Source organism: Diutina rugosa (assembly GCF_008704595.1).
Source record: "Diutina rugosa strain CBS 613 chromosome Unknown scaffold2_size729309, whole genome shotgun sequence".
In the NCBI taxonomy this organism is placed as follows: Eukaryota; Fungi; Ascomycota; class Pichiomycetes; order Serinales; family Debaryomycetaceae; genus Diutina; species Diutina rugosa.
In genome coordinates, this window is record NW_022995199.1 from 526,898 (window position 1) to 550,403 (window position 23,506).

A 23,506-nucleotide genomic window follows, 5' to 3' on the forward strand; every position below is an offset into this window, starting at 1 on the left:
AAAAGATGAAGTGTGTTGAAAAACATTATCTATAGAATTCGTAATTGTAAAGACATCCTGATGACTTCCGAATTAAGTAAGGCGTTTACTAGCCCAGCTCGCTAACGGGTATTATGCTAGTACGATCACGTACCGGACGCTTAGTTCTTCAATTCGCTAGGTCCGTAAAGATTTTGTTGCACATCATGGTACGCCCCAGTAAGCTCCAAACGTTGGAAAAAGAGTCCTAGAGGTGGTGCCACTGTAGGGTCGGAGATGATGAATTGCACCCCATCACTCATCACACCCAGTTTTTTCAACTGGTCAAAGTAGGTGTTAACGTCGATATTGAGTGCGCCTGTGGCGTTGATTGCCAGAATCAATTCGCCCAATACGTCGCTATATTCAGTTGTATTAAGCACGCGCAACAAGATAGGGCCCAAAACGCCCAGCTTCGCCAAACCACCTGTGATGGCACCGACGGAATTTGCCAACACATTGGAATTACCCACCAGTGATACGATGTTTCCAAGAAACTGTTGAAGTGATCCAGTATAATTGCCATTGGCGTCATCCGCTCTTTTCGCTTTTACGTTGGGGTTCCCAAAAACGGAGTCAGTAACAATATTGTTTGCTGTTTCGGGGTAAGCGGATTTCTTGTTCAATATCAACCAGTTGATGTGGTCCATGTGGATGCCCTGACCATCGCCAATGTCTAGTAATAGCTGAGAGAACCATGTAGAGTTTGGCAGCCGCAACAAATTTCCGAGTGAGTCTGCGGTGATATTCAAATTTTGATCGGAAAACAAGTAGCTAGCCAATCCTTGTATCAAACCCAGATCAAAAACCTGATTGATGTAAGGCTTGCCAGCGTCGATTAACGCCGCGAGGGAGCCAGAGTTCAAAAAGACACCGAGTCCCTTTAAGGCGTTACCAGCGATAGTTCCAATCAGGTCCACTTGATTTGGATTCTCGTATAACGAGTCCAACACTTGCCAGATAACTCCCAGTTGGTTTGCAGTTATAGCCAAGTTCTGTACAGTGGACTCGAGGTCCCGCTTCGCGTTGGGACTTTCCGATTCGAAAGTCAGGTCCCAGAACGATTGAATCAACTGGAGTACCTCCGGGGCATCATCCAGTTGGTGAAGGTCTTGACGAATATCAAAATTGGTGAGACCAGGCTCGGCCGTCACAAAAAGTAAGGTGCTTGCCCACGGAAGCACTCGAGAGAACCTCATGGTCAAAAATTAACGAGAGACCTTAAAATGGAGAGGAAGGGCTGTGGCAATGGTTATATAATGTACTTGCGTGGAGAAGAATGAGACGGTTTCGATAAATTTCCCGATCGAGTTACAAACAGCAGAGTATATCTAAATACGGCGTGTCGCACTAAACCCTCGATGCAGGTTCCCCGATGGGAATGTCTTCCAAAAACGGCTATCGTTGGTGGAAACTTCTTCCATCAGTTAATACCTTTTAATGGTGGTGCGTTCAATTGGGCGGTATATTGCGATCAGTCGTATGGGTTTGCAGCGTGTCCCGTGGCGAGTGGTTATACTCGTTTTGTTTAGACATGCTCGCGCTAAGTCAATGTCAGCCTGCATGTCACATTTCCTAATGTGGTCAATGCAGCTCAGTACTTACCCAACCTGGTGGTGGGGTCCGATGGCAGCTCTGACCAAATAAAAGTCACCCGTCGCCCTCAGCACATGAAAGCAAAACTGTCATGAAGTTCCGTCAAGTGTTGTGTTCAGCGGTAATGGCGCTAACCGCATTGGCGGCGCCACTGCCGAAACCAGGCACTCAGTTCGAGATCAGAGGCGTTGATACTGACGTCGTCACTCCCTTCGTCTTGGACCAAAGAGATATGGAGCTGACGCTTGAGCTGCTCATTCTTGCTGTGAACAATCTGGGCATCATTTTCAAGACACTTGACTTGCTTGCCGATAACTCTACAAGATTGCAGGCAGTGGCCAACGCCACGGGCAAATTGATTGACGGAGCGGGCTCTATCAATCTCCTGTTCAACGGACTTGACTATGGTAAATTGATGACCCTGCTCAACTTGCTGGGGCTTGTTGACGCCGTGGTCGATCTGGGACTTGTGAAACTGATTGCAGATGGTATCCTTTTGGACAAAACATTCCGTCCCAAATTAGAGCGCTTGATTTACAACGCGGGCATGCTGTTGCGCCCAGCATTACGTTATGTTTTTCAAGATATTTTAGGATCGCTGCAAAAACGGGCGATAACTGAACTCAACCGTGACGACATAAAAGCTTGGGTCGATAAACGTTTGCAACAGCCTGAGGTACAAGAAATTGCTAAGCGTCTTCTTGAAAAACGGGATGATGCAAGCTCCAGTTTGTTTGCTGAACTATTAGGCACGCAAAGCCCTAATGGCGACAACACTATTGGTGCGCTGGCGTTGTTTTCCACTTTACTTGGAGATAACCAACCTGCCACGACGACGCTGACAGGCAATTGGATTGATGCTCTTTTCGCAGCTCCTTCCCCTACTACTACTGCTACTGTGGTTGCCTCGACTACTCCTGTTCGGCAATCGCCTACGACTACCATCACTGAGACAGCTGGCACTGGAGTCAACTGGCTTGATGCTCTCTTTGGCGGGGCTAGCTCGTCAACTCAAACCAGAGCCAGTGCCCAAAATGCTGCCACTACCGACACCAATCAAGTCTCGACCCAATCGGCGTCACACACATCGCGCGATGACACGAGTACTGTCCGTACTGTTACCACCTCACAAAGGTCTAATTCCAGCAGCAGCAGCCGCAGCTCGACCACCGTGACCGCCACCCAAGCCAACTTTCTTGGTGCTCTTTTCGGTAATTCCAACTCATCCAATGCTACCACTACTTCAACCAGACCTCAGCCTACTGCGACTAATATCTCTTTTGGCACGGGTAACTCTACTACCAACTTCGGTACTTTAGGGTTACTTATTACCAACGTCTTACTGGGGGTGTTGGGGTCTGGTCTCGTGGAGAACATTGTTGGTGACTTTTTGAATGCCCTCAACGACACCGGCGTGGCAGTGTATGTTGTTCAAGAATTTATTGGCAACGACAAATACATCAACATGACCGAAGATTTTGTCGTCGACATTTGGAATACTGGCGCTATCAACTTGAACCTCACCAGGTTGCTTACCTCAGTCAATTTCACCGAAATCATCGCGGTCGGCGAGAATTTGTTAGGGAATGTCGATTTTGGTGGCTTGTTAGATGCAGTATTAGCTGGTAACTTCACGCTGCTTATGCAAGGCCTTGGTGTGTACGCACTGGCGGTGGGTGATATTGTAACGGATCTCGAAAACAAAGGTTTATTCTACGAGTTGAATAACTATGTTTTCGGCAATTCAACCACTACAACTTCGGCGGCAGGAAAAGAGATCGTCAGCTCTCTGATAAATGCCAAAACTACGGAACAGGCAACGCAGCGCAAATCTAGTGCTGCCACCACGTTGGCGATCAGTTGGTCGTATTTCTTTACCCCGGTATTGATGGCATTGGGGTTGATGGCCCTTTAATCTACGCAATACCCATTTATACATTTAATGAAACAGTAATGTCAAATCGCCTGAGACAGGGGACGTAATGTGCGTGTAAATCGTTTAAACCAGCCGCACCTTAATGCATGGCCCTGGTATATACATCGAATTCATGTGGCACCGGCTAGAAATAGAAATTCCCCATTAGGGACAACCATGGGATACGACACACCATTCGGGAAAAACATCCCGATTCGGCTTATTTCACATCATCAATTTAGTACAAAGGTGTTAGGCTAATTCCGGTGTTCTATTATTTACATGGTGTTGTTGGAACTAGAGATTGGGGTAATCGTCTGAGTTGTACTGGTAGTCCTTTGGATCAATCTTGATGGCACCTGTCGCTTCTTTGGTCTTGAACTGAACCACTTTCAACAACTGGTATAACACCAGCAATATCGGAGTCTGTACGCCATTCTTCCGTGCGATTCGTAAAGGATTACCCAAAATGACCTCCATTTCGATCAACTGATTCTTGCGACGATCAACACACATCAGCGGCGAATAAAACATCCCGTCACCGATATGAATAAATCTTTCAATGGTGTCTTTGGGAATAGTAACCCCTTCAGAAGCGGCTATATCGATGACTTCTTGCATAGCTGGGCGGAATAATGAGTCATTTAGGCCAGCTATTTGACAGCGGGTTACATCAGTTTCAAGAATGGCAGTGACAACGTTGAACACTGAATTATAAACCAACTTCTGCCATCTTGTGGTGCGACAATCATCATCTATGGCAATGTAATTTACATTCTGATCGGGGTTACGATAAATCTCAATGAACCCTTCCATCGCGTCCCTTGTACCCGGTAAAGAGCATTTATGAGCTGCTCTAAAATCACCCAAAGTTACATGATCTTTGCCAGGGTTCTCTACAACACCATTCTTGTAGGCCAGGGCGATAAGCAGGACCGCCAGAAGAATGATGTTGTCAGGAAACTCCTGCATCATGGGTTCTTCAATCCCCAAACCGTTCTGCATCATGATAATTACCAGCTGAGGCAGCACCGCTGGTCGTACCACATCTTCACAAGTCATTGGCCCATCAGGAATATTTTTGGTCGTGAGAAGAATGAAATCGAAAGGGCCAAATAACTCGGCCGCTTCGGTTACGCTTCGAGCTACGTTCTGTGGCTTCCACCCATCGATGCTCCCATACGTTTTTGAGCGAATCGAGATACCTTCAGCTTTTACTTTGTCGTAGTCCAGCCGCACTACCAAAGTCACGTTGGCTTTTCGATTGAGGCTCAACAGGAGAGCAGCGATGGTTCCAACACCACCAGAACCAATAACGAGTACATTTTTCATTTCTTTTCCTAGATCTTTTCACCCCACACTGGCTTTAAGAGATGCAATCGACGGAAAGATCAATTGGACTACTTTTTTTTTTTCACCATGTATAGCGCGAATGACGGCAGAACGATTGATTTATTATGCAATGGAAGAAATTGAAACCAGATCCAAATGTTGGCTTCTAAATGGCGATTCTTTAAGGTGGAAATAGGATTTGGCCTGAATGACTCGCAATTCAAAATACCTCATAGTGGTTCCGTCATTGATTTTACTTTCGATGCTTTGCCCAGGGAACTCGCGGTGAAATTCGTCTACCCCAGCCTTATGAGTTAAAGCTAATGTCTTTGCCATAACTTCCAAAACTTCCAGCAATGCGGTCTCGATATTGCGGGATGTATAGAGTCGATCAAGAAGGACGGCGGCAAACAAATCGCCAACGCCTGTGAAATACAGCTTGATGAGGGGAATGTGGAACAATTTAGGTGGCTGATTAAGGGTGCTGAAAGCACAATACGTCGAATTGCCAAACGTTACCAGCAGCACCACACAATAGGTTACGCCATACAGACGATGCGCATGGTCCATTGCCTTTTCCAACTGCTGAGGCGTATCAATTTTGCATTGAACTAACAATTCAAGCTCATACTGATTGGGAGTTATTATATCAACGACTCGTGATTCGAGTATAGTACGATATTCGTCGATACACAGTTTATCCACATACATGTAACCATTGTCCCCCATAACTGGGTCCAATAAATACATCATATCGGGTGTGCGCTGCTTGGCATTGTGGGCGTGGCGTCCTATAGCGCGAATAAGGGCGGCGTTAGGTATATATCCCGTGAGCATAGCATCGTACGAAAGGTTAAGCCGACTATCGAGCTGGGAGAAGATATCTTGTAGTTCATTGGGGTCCATAGTGGTGCCGCGGGTTTTTCCATACCCGGTGTGATTGGAGAAGTTAACCGTGTTGACGACATCGACATCCCAACCAAGACATTGAAGGGGGAACACTGCTGCCTTGTTGCCGACGTATCCGTGAGCTACGTGCGACTGTATTGAAAGAACAGTTCCTCCCATAGCTTGTAGGTTTGGATGTATTATTTTGATCACGGTACCTCTATTAGCGAGTAGTGAAAAATCGTCGACGCCGCATGCTGTAATATTCATTTGGGGTAAGCGTGAGGAGTCTCATAGGCCGTGTATAGAGAAATCAAAAATTTGTTTCCTGACGAAATTCGATTCATCAAGTAGTCGAGCTTACTCACTTTGGCGATGTTGCTAAAGATGCGGAGAGAATGAGAGCTTACGATGCGCTTTTGTTGGTTGAAGTGTGACACCGTGGGGGCCCTCTCGTGAGGGGTCATAAATCTAGAACCATGTGCGAATAACTCTGGGTCGCGGTTATGTACAGGTTGAGAGGTGGCGTGGTGCGTGAAATCATAGTGGCGTGAAACACTGAGTAAACCCCGAATCGGAGCAAATTTAACGCATTGGGCAGCATGTGGCAGTCGGTAAGATGGTGAGGGCGAGGTTAGAGTTAGAGCGGGGACAAACGCTCCTATTGTTTTCTTTTTATATATCGCGAAGTACGCGTCGTCATATGTATCATACTTGATGACAACGAAACTCGGCTATGGTGAGTTTATCAAGGCTGTGACGTTGTTGTCTACGTAAGCATCTTGGCCAAAGCGCGACGGCGCAACAACGCGACAGCGCCACGGTGCCATTGCCGAGTATAAGTCGTCTCCTATACTATTTTTATAGAGGCGTCATTATGACGCAAACTTTTTTTTTTTTTTTTTTTTTTTTGTTNCGCCTCCAGGCAGAAAAAACCCCTCTCGTCGTGCTGCGGTCAATCCCACGGTCGCCCACCCGCGCACATATAAATTTCCTCCAGAACCCTGTGAATTGCTAATCATTAACACACTTTTTTTTGCAATACTTTTGTTGAATCAACTGACCATGTCCACCGACATCACTGTGAAACAAGAAGACGTGCCCTTCGATGCCTCGTTCAAGTCTACTTTGCCTCCGAGAAAGCGGGCTAAGACTGAGGAGGAAAAGGAACAACGTCGAGTGGAACGGATTCTTCGTAATCGGAGAGCCGCCCACGCTTCACGGGAAAAGAAGAGAAAACACGTCGAGTATCTTGAGGCCTACGTTCTTGAACTTGAGAACAAATTACAACAGGTCCAAACGAATTTCGACGTTGTTTACGCCAAGTTGTCTCCGCAACAGATTGCTGATCTTGGTGAGCTCTCGTCTGTGTCGGTGTGTCTGGATTTGAAGGAAAAGATTTCCACTAACCTCACTGGGTCCAAAAAAATTGAAGTGAAGGAAGAATTTATTCCGTCCCCTATGGAGACGCCTTCAAACAAGCGAACTTATGATGAAGTTGCCGCTGCAGATGATGAAGATTCGATGTCTGTGCAGGATACTACCTACTACAACTACTTGTCGCCGGTGTCAATTAATTCGCCTATCAATTCCCCAATCGATTTGACCTTAACTCTGAATCCCGAGTCGTTAAGTCCCGAGAACTCGTATGGTTTAATGGAGCAAAGTTCAGCAGTAACTTTGTGCCAGGAATCACCATCGCTCTGCTTGTCTTGTCCAGTATCTGTTTTCGATAAAGTTGCCGGGCGGCCACTTTATGTGAAATCAGATATCTGTTGATGAGATTCATAGCATCGTAGCAAATGGTGACTCCGCGGTCTGCTGCACCAACCATTCCCGAGTTTGACGGATTTAATGAAGTCAACTTTACTGATATGTTGTCGGCTCCCCTGGAACAAGCTTCTCCTGAACTTGACCAGGCCCTCGACATTGAAGAGTTTTTGGCTTTGTAACGAGGTGTATTCGAGGTTATGGTTTCAATTCTATTGGGTTAATTATTTGGGATGATTTTAATTTGATGCTAACTTACGGAAATTAAGTTGTTACTTGAAAAAGGAAAACTTCAAAAAAAAGGAGAAAAATTGAAAACACAAAAAAACGAGCATCCGTTTTAATTCTCTTTTCTTTTGATGAACCTTTGGTGTCACGTCGCTTGATGTATACTGAGCCTGGCGCTCCATTAATTTGTTGATGCGACTCTCAGTTACGAGTGGACGACGACGACACGAAGAGTAACACGAAGTGATAGTTCGTATTTGGTAGTCACTAATATACTAGGATAATGATTTCAACTACAGTGTAGATAACAGCTGATCCGATATTGTTGCGTGTGTCGCATGCCGGTGGCAAAATTCTCTGGAATGACTCGCATAGCCCCTCTCGCCACTGCATTATGGATGAATTCTATCGAAAACACAACGTCGTTTCGAATTTCTGATCACAATAGTACGTAGTTACAGAGCATGCTTGCACAAAGCTTGAGGATTATAGCACGGATGTGAGTTTTATAGTGGTCCTTTATCCTAAACGCTGGCCATGTATACGACGCGACCCGAAGTGCGCGTTTTGTAAGGTTGCGTTTTGCTGTGACAGCATAAAAGAAGATCAAAGAAGATCAAAGAAGATCGAGGGAACTCCAAACAAATTGACACCCCGAGACCGGCACATGCCTCCACAGACCACTTTCATCAAGGTGGGGCAAACCACTCTTCCACTTAAGGTGTTTATCAATCGAGCTAGCAAGGACAATCTGCTTGTGACAATCAATGGAAAGTCGCAGGTAACCTTAAGAGAATTTAGCCATGCTCGGTTGTCATCTCATCAAATGTCGGTGCTTGTTAATGACACACTTAGATCTGAGTTGTCCAAAGCTTTACTTGAATCTCCGCTCTCTGAACTATTGCAGGATAAACAAAAGGTAGTACAGCTCACCAAGACAAAGGCAAAGGACAAATATACTTTAAACATACCTATAAAAGTCATACTCGCTGTGCGTATTGATAATGATATGTTAACTGGAAGTGAATTCCAATATCTAAGCGAGTCGGGAATTGACATACCCCACCTTCCAGTGCACCAATCTCGTTTACTTACAAGAAAGGGCGTCATGAAAAAGATTCTCATTGAGGATGAAGATGAATTCACTCAAGAACCTACAAAAACCGTCGAGTACAAGTTCTCTCTGAATCGTGTTATTGGTGGGTTGGAGACGATATCAGTGTTTGTGAACTAGCTTACGTTGACTCTGGATGATCTACAAACCTTTAAGTTTGATTATATACAGAATACTTGTCAGACAACATCGCTGATAATGTTCGAAGCCTCCCGATAGGTCTTCAAGATTTCGATGCACTTTTCTCGCTCAGCTTGAATGCTCTCATCTTCTTGCAACAATTCGTCGAACATCGACTCGTTATATAATTTCACCACGAGGCGATTTTGAATATGCTGCTTAATATAATTCACGAGAAGGCACATGATCAGCTTAGGTACCTGGTCTTGAATCATCTCGCGCACAATGCTGAAGTAAGATATAATAAGACGACGAATTAACTCACATTCCAACTGCTCGCGCTCACTCAATTCATTGATGGTATCGTCGGTTTCAAAGGAGGTTGAGTCGTCCTCATTCATCAGTAATTTCGACATCAGCGCATCTAAGTTATTGCTTCCAATGAACTGCAATGTCTGTTCATGAGGGTGAGGGAATTTGAATGGAGTAGGGTTGAGTTGAGCTTGTTGTTGCAATTGCTGTTGATGAACCAAAGGATCTTTACCAAAGAAGTAATTGAGGTAGGATTCTTGGTTTTCATGAACTCCAGTGACCAGTCTTTGTACCGTCAGACTCAGGCTAGTTCTCTGGTGAGATTGCAGATGCTTGGGCGATTTGATTACGTCGTCAACAGAGTTGATGTCTTCCAGCTCGTCTTTGTCTTCCTCCGACTCTTCGTCCTGATTTTTGGTCAGGTTGCTTTTGAGAATCCGCTCGCTAGCCAAGCGTAACTTGTTGTTGGACTCCAACTCTTTCTGCTTTTGGCGTTCCTCCACCACCGAGTTCATTGCTTGAGCAGCTCCAATGAAATTGGGATGGTTAGTATTGATGTAGGCCCGATGTATTTCAATAAGCAGTTCGACGTATTTGGTGGTCGGCCCAAGACGCTCACGCAATAAGTCCAGAACAACTTCGATCAACTTAGCTTGGAGTTTGGGATAACGGTTGAGTTCAAGACCAATGCTCAGGGAACAAACATTGTGGACTATTTTCATAAGTTCTTCGTAAACCAATTCAACGCAGCGTTTCGACGGCTCTTCGAGAAGCTTAATCTGAGGCTTCACCAACAAGTCGAATGCCAATTCAGGTACAAATAATGATGCTCTTGGTCCGGTGGAATTGCGTATAGCAGTCCGAATATCTTGGATTGTAAGGTTGTGTGTAGGGTTAATCATTGCAAGTTGGTTACCGTATACCTCATTGTAGATGTGGTAAATACGAGCACCACCACAAAGTTCTTTGGTGCTAAAGTCCAGAACCTGAGTCCCGTCGATCAGATGAACAAAGGAATTAGCGAATTTTGTCATGAGGGTAAGCACCATAGCTCCCCGCGCCTCACCGGAGCTAGTGAGCGCCAGTGGGATGTCGCCGTACAGGGCAAGTTCCTGCTCAGCTTGACCCATCAAGGTGTTAAGCTTGGCTTTGATGTCGGGCAATCTTTCACGAATGTGATTCATAAGGATTTTGTTAAGTGTAGAAGCCAAGTACTTCGTACCGCACTTGTTCAGCATCAGCCGATACGCTGGATGGTTAACAAAGAACTGCTGCTCGGTAAAGAGTGAGTCGTCTAACAGCTTGTTGTCAGCAATATCTTGTTGGGAACGATTCACAATACCAATAAATCCAAGTTTGAGGGGATAGACATTGCCCTTCAAAATGTCAACAGCGTTGGTTCCCTGATCCATCAAATCGAGTTTTGTAAGAATACCGACGGTACGTTTCCCGGTAGGATCAACTTGACGAGCCAACTTAAGCGATTCTGAGTTAACAAGATCCACATTGGCGGGTGACACCGCTAAAATGATACAGTTGGGCTTGGAGATATATTCCATGATCAAATTGCGCGTTTGACGTTCGATATCACTGGGCTGGTCGCCCACAGGAATCTTAGTGAGACCGGGCAAGTCAATCAACGTTAAGTTAAGCACTCTGGTAGAGTATATCTTGAGATTGATGGGAAGTCTGGAGATACCCTTATTTTGACCAGCGATCCTCGCAGTTTCCCGCTCGATCTCGCCCCTGATATCATTGAACAGATAGAATCGCTTTCCAGGTACATGCAAAAACTCCCCCCATTCGGTGGCGGTGCGGGATGCGCCACCCTTGGACTTGCGCAAGTGATCTTCGAGGTTGATTTCTCCGTTGGAAGTGGTAATATCCTGTTGGGGTACTTGGTGAACGATCGGGTCATCCTCCTTGATGTTGATCAACTGTAAGACCAACGGCCGCCGAGTGACAATGCCAGTACCGCGGGGCAAGAAATCTCTCCCGACGATGTTCTCAAGTACCGACAGCTTCCCACAGGATTGTGAACCAACCACCGCAAGTAAAGGAAGATCAATATCTGCCACCTGAGTAGTAGTAACGATATCCTGAAGTTTGTTGACCACTGGGATCAAATCCTCAAATGACATTTGGCGTAGCAACAAGTTTTTTCACCTCTGAATCAGAGATAGTGCGGACGCTCACGAGTTCCGGTGCAGGCCAACGAACCTATCAAAGGGGTCGGTACCTCAAGCAAGAGGACGCGCCACTGAGAGAACTACGGACTACCGAGGACAGTTTGATTACTTTAACTGCTTCTAGTAAAACAAAACATAGACTGGAAATCCTTCGATTTACCTCACCCTTCGATGAATCGGGTGGCAAAATCAACGCTTTTCAGATTGATTTCTTGAGTGACAATGACGACGCCCTCGTGGCAAACATAAAAGTGGACTAGACTGGCGTGGTCGCGAGTCGATTTAACAAATTTAAGTAGCGTACACCTCAAAACGGGTAATGTACAGGATGGAAAAAAACTCACACCAACAGACGTGGACTCAACTAACGTCAGACGTGCACCAGCGAAAAATTTCAAACTAACCAGTATCCCATGCGCTCGGCATTACTACTGGTGATCTTTGGTGCGGTCTTCGCCATTGCCCTAGTCATCAGTGACGTGGGTAATTGGGAGAATACTCATTACGCCCGCACAATTGACCTTTCGCGAGGCTATGTCAAGGAGACTGACCTCATTCAGATTACCAATGATGGAGACACCAAGCAGAAGATCTATTACTTTACTCTCAACGATGGTTTTGACGCTATCGACGACCTCAGTATCATTTCGGTGGGTGTTGATAGTACGACACTTGCGGTGAAGGCGCTCGATAGCGGATTTTTCGAAATAACGTTGCCGAAGGCTGTGTCTCCTGGGGACAGTGTTGAATTACGCGTCAGTTATGTGTACTTGAAAGGCCTTGAACCAGTGCCGAAGCAAATTGATATGGCGGACTCGCAACAATTGGTCGTCAAATTGAACAAGATGCCGTATCTGCCATACTCGACCAAAGAGTATTCACTTCGGTTTATTGGGGTTGCTAAAGGTCAAGAGGCGGAAATTTTTGATGATCGTGCCACTGCCAATCCAGTTATTGAAGCTAGAGTTGAGGAAAAGGCTTTGGTGTACGGACCCATTGTAGATGACATTGAACCATTTTCAGTGGAACCCTTCGGCTTGATTTACGAACATCAGCAGCCGTTAGCAAAAGTTGAAAATCTTCATCGGTCGGTATGGATTCCGTCAGCAGCTGACCAAGTCCAATTCGAAGAGTACTATGAACTTACAAACCAAGGTGCTGAACTTGATAAGGGCTTCTCGCGCGTGGATTGGATGCATGGTCGTTATGAACTTACCCGTGATCATTGGGCGCTCAAGCAACTTGAGTTTCCCATGGCTGATACGGACTTTGATGATTACTACTTTACGGACAAGGTCGGTATGGTGCTGACTCATAAAAAGATTCAAAACTTCTTGGTTTTGCAACCCAGATTTCCTCTTTTTGGTGGATGGCACTACAATTTCACGTTAGGATGGAATCAACCTATTGGTAAGGCTGTTCATAAAATTGATGAGGACACTTACATTGCGCGGGCGCCTTTACTTAACTCGGCCAGAGATGTCGTTTACAAGAATGTCTACCTCAGCTTCTATTTGCCAGAGGGAGCTGAATTTGTCAACATTCTGGCACCCCTTGAGTACAAGCAGGTCGATGTTGAGGACGAGTATCTGTATTTGGACGTTGCTCAAGGTCATACCAAGGTCACGCTCAAGTTCGAGAATATGTTTGATGATTTGGGTCGGGTGAATGCCTATATTGTTTATCGTCTTCCTGCTCATTCATATCTCAAAAAAGCGTTGAAGATTAGTGGGTACACCTTCGCAGCATTATTTTCCTACTACTTGTTGACTATGCTCGACCTCTCTGTGTAACCTTAGCATTGGAATTACCATATAGATCGACATGAATATGCCATAGATTTATTGATAACACGTAGACGTAACGCGAGTCTCACAACTGAGTGCGGGTCCGGAGTACACACGCACGCTTGCTTGACATGTCTTCAGTGGTCTTCGTTTTAACGTTGCTTCTTTCTTTGGTTTCGGCTACACTTCCGGAGGCATATCAACAACACCTACAAGGCGATCCCTCTGTAACTCATTTGGTGAAGTTTGAGGTATCGCAGAAGAATAATCCATTGGGCACGCTTCTGATAGCCCTCTTCGGCGAAACAGTCCCCAAAACGGTGGAAAACTTTGTCTGGTTGTCTGAACAAGACGATGGCTACGTGAATACTCCGTTCCACAGAGTGATTCCCAATTTTATGGTTCAAGGTGGTGCCACAGCCGGAGGAAAGTCAAAGTATGGTGGCAGATTTGACGATGAGAACTTTGCTCTCAAGCACGACAAGCTTGGTCGCTTATCGTGTGCCAATGCTGGTAAGAATACCAATTTAGACCAATTCTTCATCTTGAACACCGATCAAACTCCGTGGTTAGACGGTAAGCATGTGGTGTTTGGTCAAATGGTCGACGGTTTTGACGTATTGATGAACATTTCCAATCTGCCGCAAGTTGATACTAAGCTAAATGATGAAGTGAAGATCACGAAGGTAGAAGTAGTAAGACTTGAGAATTCTACTAACACCAATAAAGTGATCTCCAATCAAGGGAAAATCGACCCTACACCTAAAAACCCTGAGCGACTGAACCTTCCGATCTTCATTCTCATCTTGGCATTGATAGCATTGGCAATTTGGGGGGGTCTCATGTATCGTGAAAGCTACAACAATGATGTTCAACACCCCGTTAAATACAATTAAGTATCCAACTATTGTGTGTATTAAATTTGTATACTTGTTTATCCTGCACATAGATGTCTCAATCGCCACTCATTTTCTACCAAGTGCACTGAAGTGGCAAACACCATGAACGGAATCTCGGTCGACATTAACCACCTCAAGAAAGGGGAGGTTAATCTTGGGACCTCGATTATGGCTGTGAAATTCAAAGATGGTGTTGTTCTTGGAGCTGACTCTCGCACCACAACCGGGGCGTACATTGCCAACAGGGTCACCGATAAGTTGACCCAAATTCACGACACAATTTATTGTTGTCGACTGGGTTCTGCAGCTGATACTCAAGCAATTGCTGATATTGTGAAATATTACCTTCAAATTTACTCTGTCCAGTTGCCTTACGGTGAAAAACCCACCACCGAAGTTGCTGCCAATGTATTCCAAGAAATGTGCTATAACAACAAAGATAATCTTACTGCTGGCATCATTTGCGCTGGGTACGATGATAAAAACGGTGGATCTGTTTACCAGATCCCCTTGGGGGGTCTGATCCACAAGCTGGATTATGCCATAGCTGGGTCAGGGTCTACGTTCATCTATGGTTGGTGTAACGAAAATTTCAAACAAGACATGGAAAAGGACGAGACCGTGACGTTCATCAAGACTGCTTTACTGGAGGCGATCAAGTGGGACGGCTCTTCGGGTGGTGTGATTCGCATAGTTATCTTGACCAAACTGGGTGTGGAGAGACTCATTTTTTACCCCGATGAATATCAAAAGTAATGACATAATGCACTTGTTAGACAATCCCATGGTGGCATATGTAGAGAGCAAGATACCGGCTCAATTCTTATCGACAGTACTCACGTCAACTAGTTATCTCATCTTCTGATGGGCACAGTCAGTTTTAATGTAGATAATCCGTAAGATTCTGCGTCCTGTGATTGATCACTTCACACTTCATTCACGCCTATACAAGAAGCCGAAATGTGTAGGTTCAGAATAATAACCAAAGCAACCTTGTATGGTTCAAATAACGAGGGCGCGGCTAGTTGATAGTTTGATGAAGAAGACTCTCTCAATAACTCAATAAACACTTGCGTAGTGTGTAGATCGTCACGTATATTATCGTCATTTATGTAACTTGCCGATAGAACCATGCACGACTTTGCTATCATTAAGAGTGTAGGTTGTTGCAAATTCCTTATCGTATTCCGCAAGATTAGATTATTTGGGAGAGCGCCGTATGTAACGTCACGTGATGATAATGGTCGCCAACAATAACTTTCTAGTAAAAAGCCCCCTCGACGCCGTAAGAGTTCTTGGCGAATTGTGGGGAATAGAAGAATGCCGTACGCACAAGCAATTCAAGATTGAACGTCGACAGCAATCCAGCTCTGCTGCTAATCCTATCACTCTTGCAGTCGAGATATCATCTGTTGATAGCATTTGATGATAACCAAACGGCAGTCGATTCGAGAATAGATATCAAGTTCAACGTGTTTCTTCCATGAACATTCACCAAAGGCTTTAAACAAGTCACTTTGCTAAGTCTATTGGTGAAACTATGTGAAGCATCGCCACGGCTGAGAAAAATACCCCACATTTTTCAGGCACACATGAATTCGTGTAAATTTTCCGGTTTTGCTGATTTCGCCCGATTTGAGCGTACGGCGTTTTGACAAGACAAGGAGGCTGGGCAAATTCACCGCTCAAGCCTAAGCCAAGATAAAAAAGTATATTTAATTGGATCTGATACCACCGAAACCTGTAAATCAAAGTTTAACCTGATGAAAGACAAAGAGAATGTTGTCACAGAGGTGGCACGACTTGACTTAGAGAAGCTGGATGCAGCTCTGCTCCGCTCGAGTAGTGTTCCTAGCGACACCCCGGAAAAACCCCATATGTCAAGATGGGAGCATTTCAAGGATGGCTTCAGAAGATTTGATGAAGAAGATGCTGGCATTGATCCTAATCTCCCTGAACATGAAAGAATTGCGCAAATGACAGCCAAATCCCCGCTCAATCGGCTGCTCAAAAATCGTCACCTTCAAATGATTGCCATTGGCGGGTCAATTGGGACAGGTTTGTTTGTTGGTCTGGGGAAATCACTTCATAACGGTGGACCTGCAGGCTTAGTTCTTGCTTATATCCTTGTGGGGATCATGATTTATTGTACCGTACAATCCTTAGGTGAACTTTGCGTTACCTTCCCTGTTTCGGGTGCATTCACCACATACAACTCACGTTTTATTGACCCTTCATGGGGTTTTGCGATGGCATGGAACTATGCACTTCAATGGTTAATTGTGATGCCATTAGAGTTGGTTGCAGCGAGTATGACAATCAGGTATTGGGATACCGAAACTAATCCAGCCGCATACGTCACGATCATGTGGGTTCTCATCGCTGCAATCAACTTTTTTGGGGTCAAAGGGTACGGTGAAGCCGAGTTCATCTTCTCCGCAATTAAAGTTATCGCTGTCATTGGGTTTTTCATTCTTTCCCTTGTCCTCATTGGTGGTGGTGGTCCCACAGGTGAGAAATTGGGCTCGCGCTATTGGCATAACCCTGGTGCCTGGGCAAACGGATTCAAGGGTTTATTGTCGGTATTTGTAGTTGCAGCCTTTGCATTTACTGGTACCGAGTTAGTGGGTTTGGCGGCGGCTGAATCGGCTAACCCTAGAGCAACAATGCCGCGGGCAATTAAACAAGTGTTCTGGAGAATCACGTTGTTTTATGTTATTTCGCTCGTGATGGTTTCTTGTCTTGTCCCTTACAATGATCCCCGATTATTAGGTTCATCATCGGTCGACGCCTCAGCATCGCCATTCGTTTTAGCCATTGTCAACGCCCACATCTCAGGTTTGGACCTGGTCATGAACGTCGTCATCATGATATCGGTACTTTCAGTGGGAAATTCAGCGGTATTCGGGTCTTCTCGCACTCTTTGTGCTCTTGCTGCTGCGGGGCAAGCCCCCAAGATCTTGAGTTACATCGATAAAAGAGGTCGTCCTCTTGTGGCAGTCATTGTTCAATTGATTTTTGGGTTCCTCTGCTACCTTGCAGCCTACCCTGATCAAGGCACTGTGTTCACGTGGATGCTTGCTCTTTCGGGATTATCGTCGATTTTCACTTGGGGTTCGATCAACTTAGCTCATATCCGCTTCAGATTAGCATTAAGGTCTCAAAATAGAGGAACCGATGAGTTGACTTGGACCTCACAACCAGGAATAATTGGATCAATCATTGGTTGCACAATGAACGTGCTTATTCTTGTGGCTCAATTGTATGTTGCCGTAAGACCCCTTGGTGGTGACCCTCCTTCAGCTGAGGCATTCTTTCAATCATGCTTGTCGATCCCCGTCATTCTCGCCTTTTATATCGTCCATAAGGTCTGGAAGAGAAACTGGAGATTCTGGATTCCCTTGAAAGAGATTGATATTGATACCGGGCGTCGCGAGACTGACTTGGAATTAGTCAAGCAAGAAATCGCGGAGGAAAAAGCTGCCATCAAGGCCATGCCCTGGTGGAAACGTATTTATAAGTGGTGGTGTTGAGCTAGTTCTTAATATACTGATAATGTTTCATGATGGATATGCTAATTCTTTTATTCTATAATAGCGACGCCTCTATATACTCCGTGAGGGGATTCTTTGGTGCCGCGCGAGTGGAGCCGCATGGCAGCAAGGGAGCTCAGTGATTAGAACTCAATTTTATCTTTCACCATGTTGTTCAGCTCCGTGATAACCTTGGCGACTGTTGCCAGTGCCCTTCCAGCGTTTATCGACTTGGGGGCGGAAACAGTGTTCGTCGGCGACGACGCCAATGAGGCCCGTCTTCTCAAACTTGGGCCTAACGATTTCAAAATTAGCACCGAAGTCGAAAAGCTTCACCTCAAACGCAATGGGCAAAATTTCATCGATGTAACTAATCAAATCAGTATTGATGAAGCCATCGCACAAGGTTTGGTAGGGGAAAGATCAGCCAGCTTCAACTTGCCTAAAATTTGGGGAAAGCAAATTAACGACATCGCCCCTATTCCCAAGTACAACTATCCAAAGGCAGCTAACAACAAAAAGCGAGTCAAGAAAGTGTTCACACTAATCGACATGGAAACAGTCCGCAAGAACTTGGCTGAGCTTACATCATTCCGTACAAGATACTACAAGTCTCTGGAAGGTAAAGACAGTGCTGATTGGTTATTCAAAAAAGTTGAGGAGATAACTGCTCCTTTAGGAAAGAATGTGCATGTTCTGAAGGTGCATCATAACGGATGGGGTCAGTACTCAATCATTGCTCTGATTGTAGGGAAGAGTGACGATAAGGTGGTGGTTGGCTCTCATCAGGACCTGGCCAATTTGATTTTCCCTACACTTATGGCGGCTCCCGGAGCTGATGATGATGGTTCTGGCACAGTGACGATTTTAGAAGCTTTGCGGTTGTTAGTGCACGAGATCAAAGTGAAGAATCTTGAACTCGCCAACACTTTGGAATTTCACTTTTATCTGGCCGAAGAAGGTGGTTTGCTTGGTCTGATTGACGTGTTTTCGAGATACGCCAAAAATAAGGAGACGGTATTGGGTATGTTGCAACAGGATATGACGGGATACTCTCAAGGTATGAAGGACGCAGGCGTCCCTGAACACATGGGGCTTATAACTGACTATACCAATGTTCAATTGAATAATTTTATCAAGTTGTTGATTGAAACATATAATCTGATTCCTTACCGTGAAGATAAATGCGGTTACGCATGTCTGGATCACGCTCTGGCACTCGAGAATGGTTATCCTCTGTCATTTGTTATTGAGCTGGCCAATGAGTATACCAACAAATACATTCACAGTGTGATGGATACTTTGGATCGTCTCGACTTTGAACATATGCGCGAACATGTTCAATTAACAATCGCCTATGCTATTGAATTGGCCACAGCTAAGAACCTTTATTGATGTTTATTACTTTAAAATTACAAAATAGACGTTTGCTATATTTTTTAGTCAAATCATTGCTGTTCTTCCACGTCTTCTTGTCTCTTAGCAAATCTGACCACATCGAACGAACGCTGCTTCAAGCTAGTGAACACGTAGTTGGCACCCGATTGTTCATCGGTGACAGGTCTTTGCTTAGCGTCAGCCTCGACATACAACTGCATGCCTGGCTTCAACACCTTCTCAAAGGTGGCGATTTGCTTCTCATCGAATACGGCGACGCTGTACCAGTCGGTTTGCTTGTTGGATTCTTCTTGAGGGTTGTAGCGATTGACCGCAAGCGAGTACAGGATGAATTTGGTACCGTTCTGCAGTTCCTTGAAGTAGACGTTGCCCACAGTACCCAACAATTGCACACGGGCGAACAGAGCCCGCATAGCGGACGAGGAAAACGATCTAATGGTGGAGAGCATTGAGAATTTTGAGATGGTGGTCGTGTAATAAAAACGCGTGTTTGGTGTGTCGCCCCCGACCCCCGCGCCACGCGCGCCTGCTACGAGGTTAGGTCGTCCAACTACCACAAACCTCCTCCAGGGAGTAACTTAGTCTAAAAAGGGAGGTCAAACAGATAGCCTGATGTTAGTTTAGATCAAGGTGGCCATGGTGTTTGTAGGTCTGCGTGAATTGGAGAATCTGGTGACGGATGAGAAAGCAATTCGATGACAGTCAGGGAGGTCCACGACTTCACGTAATTAACATCAAAAAGACCAGGTTCAATTGATTCACCACGTGAACAATTTATTCACGCTCATAATGGGCAAGGGCACACTTTAGGGTCACTAATACTTGGGTCATTCTTTGCTTTTATGTGCAGTACACGCCACCGCTAGGATCATACCCGTGCTCCCGCGATAAGGATTGCACTATCGGAGTATTCTTTATACTTTACCCATGAGATCCCAATTCAAAGACGAACACCCTTTCGGTAAGTGCCACGGATATCGCAACGGCTGTTGTGTCAATTGATTCACTCCGGGAGTTTAATTCTCTAAGATTGAACACTAACAAAGCAAGAAAAGCGTAAGGCCGAAGCGGCAAGAATCACCCAGCGCTTCAAGGACCGGGTGCCGGTGATTTGTGAAAAGGTGGAGAATTCAGATATACCGGAAATCGACAAGCGGAAGTATCTCGTCCCGGTCGATCTCTCAATTGGTCAATTTGTCTACGTTATCCGTAAGCGGATCAAGTTACCTTCCGAAAAGGCGATTTTCATTTTCGTTAATGACATCTTGCCTCCCACTGCTGCTTTGATTTCGACCATTTACGAAGAACACAAGGATGAGGACGGGTTTTTGTACGTCTTATACTCTGGAGAAAACACCTTTGGTCAAGTGATGGGCGACTTCACTGAGGCTGAAATTGCTGAAGCCAAGCTTTACGCGTAGGCCGCTAACTGGCAGGAGTCATTTGGCAGGAGCTCAGACTGGGCTGGAACCGGGAGCAATAAACAAGAATAACAAGCAGTATCAATAAACACAGTGAACAACATTTCAGGATCTCCACGGGTTGGCAACTACCAGTAAACGAAATCACGCAGCATTGACTGACTATTAGTAACCTTTGATCGGCGATGTTAAGGATGGACTGACTTCGCAACACAGTGTGCAATGTGGCATCTGCTAGTCTGTTAACGTCGTCGACAAATGTACACAACGATGCCTCTAGTGAAACAAAATGGGCCGCTGAGAGTCTAATACACGGTTAGAGATTGCGTTTCAAATCAAAAATATCTAGAATTTACTGGTTTTTGTTTGTATTCATGACGTATGTAGGATAAAATTTTTACTCATTGCGGATTGCTGAGTGCCAATAATGATTTTGGTGTTCGGATTATCAGGCAGTTACGTTAAGCGTGAACAGTTTGTTGCAAACATCATGGTTCTAAATTTACCACACTGGTCCCCATGCCGATATGTAGAGTTGACGACGCGACCATTTTCCAGTGCGCATAAATTAGCCTCAAGTTAAAATTACGAGGATCTTCAAAAAAAAACACCCCATTTAGGTAAACACCGCCGAGATAAAAACACAACCTATTGGTGCAAATATTGCGGACTTCGGGCTCCCTTGGTAACTCGTTGTCATAGTCGGATACAAAAATACTTCAATCATAATAGCATAGCGATCCGTTCTGAAGTTGAATTCTCAAATTTCGAACCCCGGATATGAATTATGCGGTGGTTGCGGCAGTGCGCCGGCCAGCATCTGTAGTTAATTTTTAGTAACTAGTATGATGTTTATGTCGAGTAACCCCTTCTACACCACCACGTAGGAGTATGAGCCCTCGGCAAATTACCCCAATCACAAACACGCTTATCGCCGCCCAAAACGATAATCAACGTACTCAAAAATTGAATTTGATTGATAGATTACGAACGACGCTTCTTGTATTGAATCATATTCCCCTCTCAAGGCAGCATTTCTTCGACAATGTGACGGTGGACACCGCGACTTCTACTACTCCTCTGTGCACAACCGCCGCAAGTTTTGTATTCGTACACGCGAGACTCCACGCGCGAGCAAGACCGATACCAAAACATTGCCACGAAAAAGCAACCAAAGTCGAGATTGTGAGGGAGCACGATGGCGTGTTTAGTTTATCACAATATACGTCAGATATAAGATGCTTATTCTCTTATCAGGATCTTGCTAATTTGGCATCGGTGCCACAAAATAGAAGGGACAATACCAACTTAAGCTTCGACAGATGCGATGATGAGAACCATCCCTTGGAGTGAGGGGTACTTCAGCGTGTATTCAGCAAATGTCGTGTAGATTTCTTAGGGGCTACACGTGAAACTGGCGCGAGGCGGCGGTCGACTAAATGGGTTTGTGACCATGCATGGCGGTGCGTGAAAAAAATAAATTGTCGAGCGCCCTAGTGACTACAGAAATCTCACTATAAATATTTCACTCTCCCCGAGCCTTACTCTTCACAAACTTTACACTCGCTTAATATGATCTCGAAGATTCTCGCCGCTTCTGCCGTTACCGCCACTGCCTTGGCTGGCTACTCGAACGTGACTGTCATCACCACCGATGTCACCGTCACTGACTTCGTTACCTACTGCCCTGAGGAAACCACCATCACCATCACCAAGTGCACCCAAGACAAGTGCCAAGCTGAAGAAACCAAGCTTGAACAAGGTACCGTCACCATCACTGGTGAATGCGTGATCCCCACCACCGTCACCAAGCACGAAACCGAAACTGTCATTGAATGTGTTGAGTGCGAAGAAGCCAAGACCACCGAAGCGTCTGTTTCGAAGGTTCCTCAAACCGAAGCTGAAGTCTCGAAGGTCCCCGAAACCACCGTGACCGAATGTGTTGAATGCGAAAAGCCCACCACCCTCGCTGACATCTCGAAGGTTCCTGAAACCACCGCTGCTGAGGAATCCAAGCCCCCCGTGCCCACCTACGAAGGTGCCGCCGGTAAGGCCGCTGTCGGTGCTTTCGCCGGTGTTGCCGCTGTTGCCGCTGCTTTGTTGTAAGTGTAATACCCCACTAAGTAGTTTGAACTAATGAAATATGAGGCAAAAGCGAAATACAAAGTCGTAGCTAAGATGAAGATTGTTATGAATACACCTTTGATAAGTTTACACCACGATCACTACAATGAATCGTATCAGAGCTACGGCTTTCGTCACCGACGATCTTCATCTGAGTATAGTCTCCGTAATTCTCTCGTATTGTTGACTTTATTTGAGTTTGCGGGTCACCCATTGGTTACTGCGTATTATAGGTGATGTTCATATAAAACATGCCATGTCTTTGTTGATGCATGTCGCTTATACACACACCCTACCCCTACCTCCCGAAGACGCTTGTAGTGGTGAGCTTTTCCTGGGGTAACCCGAAAGCTACGCAACTCACACTATTAAGGAAGTTGTCAAACAAACTATAGATATTATGAAGTTTGGTAAACGGACATAAGGTTAAATAACCAGCTGACGTCTTTTCATTTCAACAATGACAAGATTTTCGTTCACTTGGTAGCTTGCGATGCTTTGACTCACAATTACGTCATTTAAAGGTGTGACGCAAGTGGCTTCCGACAAGATACCAGCATCGTTTTAAGGTGGCGTGGCATAGTATACAGGACCATCACTACGTACAAATAAGAACTCCCACATCAACAGCATAGGCTGAGGTTTCGAACGCAATTCGTAATTGGGCAAAACTCGACATGTAGCTCAGATTCTACATCCACCACGTGTTCCATGTGCATCGTCGAATGGTGTATACATTGCATTACACATTGGTGGCCTATTTTCCTATATTTAGGATCATATGGCGCACTGCAGTTCTTTGTATGTGAATTAACTTAATTTCAGGGAAATGTCGCCACTTAAACACCGACGGATCGAACCA

The 23,506-nt window shown here is 45.3% G+C and overlaps 15 protein-coding genes across 15 annotated transcripts; 10 read left to right on the plus strand and 5 right to left on the minus strand. All coding sequences in view use genetic code 12, as the record gives it.

Moving 5' to 3' along the window:
- Positions 1-140: 140 nt before the first annotated feature.
- Positions 141-1,217, minus strand: DIURU_004982 (uncharacterized protein; the record flags this gene model as incomplete). The annotated part of the gene is made up of 1 exon (XM_034157913.1): positions 141-1,217. The coding sequence occupies one exon, from the start codon at positions 1,215-1,217 to the stop codon at positions 141-143; it is 1,077 nt and encodes a 358-aa protein (XP_034010384.1).
- Positions 1,218-1,705: 488 nt separating this feature from the next.
- PGA45 (Pga45p) lies at positions 1,706-3,529 on the plus strand (the record flags this gene model as incomplete). Its single annotated transcript, XM_034157914.1, has 1 exon — positions 1,706-3,529. The coding sequence occupies one exon, from the start codon at positions 1,706-1,708 to the stop codon at positions 3,527-3,529; it is 1,824 nt and encodes a 607-aa protein (XP_034010385.1).
- Positions 3,530-3,826: 297 nt separating this feature from the next.
- Positions 3,827-4,861, minus strand: DIURU_004984 (uncharacterized protein; the record flags this gene model as incomplete). The annotated part of the gene is made up of 1 exon (XM_034157915.1): positions 3,827-4,861. One exon carries the CDS (start codon positions 4,859-4,861, stop codon positions 3,827-3,829), a length of 1,035 nt encoding a protein of 344 aa, XP_034010386.1.
- A 123-nt stretch (positions 4,862-4,984) lies between these two features.
- On the minus strand, positions 4,985-6,019 carry BUD16 (putative pyridoxal kinase; the record flags this gene model as incomplete). Its single annotated transcript, XM_034157916.1, has 1 exon — positions 4,985-6,019. The coding sequence occupies one exon, from the start codon at positions 6,017-6,019 to the stop codon at positions 4,985-4,987; it is 1,035 nt and encodes a 344-aa protein (XP_034010387.1).
- A 795-nt stretch (positions 6,020-6,814) lies between these two features.
- HAC1 (transcription factor) lies at positions 6,815-7,528 on the plus strand (the record flags this gene model as incomplete). The annotated part of the gene is made up of 1 exon (XM_034157917.1): positions 6,815-7,528. One exon carries the CDS (start codon positions 6,815-6,817, stop codon positions 7,526-7,528), a length of 714 nt encoding a protein of 237 aa, XP_034010388.1.
- An 886-nt stretch (positions 7,529-8,414) lies between these two features.
- On the plus strand, positions 8,415-8,981 carry DIURU_004987 (uncharacterized protein; the record flags this gene model as incomplete). Its single annotated transcript, XM_034157918.1, has 1 exon — positions 8,415-8,981. The coding sequence occupies one exon, from the start codon at positions 8,415-8,417 to the stop codon at positions 8,979-8,981; it is 567 nt and encodes a 188-aa protein (XP_034010389.1).
- Positions 8,982-9,040: 59 nt separating this feature from the next.
- On the minus strand, positions 9,041-11,434 carry DNM1 (dynamin-related GTPase; the record flags this gene model as incomplete). Its single annotated transcript, XM_034157919.1, has 1 exon — positions 9,041-11,434. One exon carries the CDS (start codon positions 11,432-11,434, stop codon positions 9,041-9,043), a length of 2,394 nt encoding a protein of 797 aa, XP_034010390.1.
- A 461-nt stretch (positions 11,435-11,895) lies between these two features.
- OST1 (dolichyl-diphosphooligosaccharide--protein glycotransferase subunit) lies at positions 11,896-13,275 on the plus strand (the record flags this gene model as incomplete). Its single annotated transcript, XM_034157920.1, has 1 exon — positions 11,896-13,275. One exon carries the CDS (start codon positions 11,896-11,898, stop codon positions 13,273-13,275), a length of 1,380 nt encoding a protein of 459 aa, XP_034010391.1.
- A 125-nt stretch (positions 13,276-13,400) lies between these two features.
- On the plus strand, positions 13,401-14,165 carry DIURU_004990 (uncharacterized protein; the record flags this gene model as incomplete). Its single annotated transcript, XM_034157922.1, has 1 exon — positions 13,401-14,165. One exon carries the CDS (start codon positions 13,401-13,403, stop codon positions 14,163-14,165), a length of 765 nt encoding a protein of 254 aa, XP_034010392.1.
- Positions 14,166-14,270: 105 nt separating this feature from the next.
- On the plus strand, positions 14,271-14,924 carry PRE3 (proteasome core particle subunit beta 1; the record flags this gene model as incomplete). Its single annotated transcript, XM_034157923.1, has 1 exon — positions 14,271-14,924. One exon carries the CDS (start codon positions 14,271-14,273, stop codon positions 14,922-14,924), a length of 654 nt encoding a protein of 217 aa, XP_034010393.1.
- A 1,007-nt stretch (positions 14,925-15,931) lies between these two features.
- On the plus strand, positions 15,932-17,701 carry GAP2 (amino acid permease; the record flags this gene model as incomplete). Its single annotated transcript, XM_034157924.1, has 1 exon — positions 15,932-17,701. One exon carries the CDS (start codon positions 15,932-15,934, stop codon positions 17,699-17,701), a length of 1,770 nt encoding a protein of 589 aa, XP_034010394.1.
- Positions 17,702-17,869: 168 nt separating this feature from the next.
- On the plus strand, positions 17,870-19,096 carry DIURU_004993 (putative aminopeptidase; the record flags this gene model as incomplete). The annotated part of the gene is made up of 1 exon (XM_034157925.1): positions 17,870-19,096. One exon carries the CDS (start codon positions 17,870-17,872, stop codon positions 19,094-19,096), a length of 1,227 nt encoding a protein of 408 aa, XP_034010395.1.
- A 53-nt stretch (positions 19,097-19,149) lies between these two features.
- On the minus strand, positions 19,150-19,512 carry RIM1 (Rim1p; the record flags this gene model as incomplete). Its single annotated transcript, XM_034157926.1, has 1 exon — positions 19,150-19,512. The coding sequence occupies one exon, from the start codon at positions 19,510-19,512 to the stop codon at positions 19,150-19,152; it is 363 nt and encodes a 120-aa protein (XP_034010396.1).
- Positions 19,513-20,026: 514 nt separating this feature from the next.
- Positions 20,027-20,520, plus strand: AUT7 (ubiquitin-like protein; the record flags this gene model as incomplete). Its single annotated transcript, XM_034157927.1, has 2 exons — positions 20,027-20,060; positions 20,150-20,520. The coding sequence occupies 2 exons, from the start codon at positions 20,027-20,029 to the stop codon at positions 20,518-20,520; spliced, it is 405 nt and encodes a 134-aa protein (XP_034010397.1).
- A 1,572-nt stretch (positions 20,521-22,092) lies between these two features.
- On the plus strand, positions 22,093-22,626 carry PGA26 (Pga26p; the record flags this gene model as incomplete). The annotated part of the gene is made up of 1 exon (XM_034157928.1): positions 22,093-22,626. The coding sequence occupies one exon, from the start codon at positions 22,093-22,095 to the stop codon at positions 22,624-22,626; it is 534 nt and encodes a 177-aa protein (XP_034010398.1).
- Between the last annotated feature and the right edge of the window lie 880 nt (positions 22,627-23,506).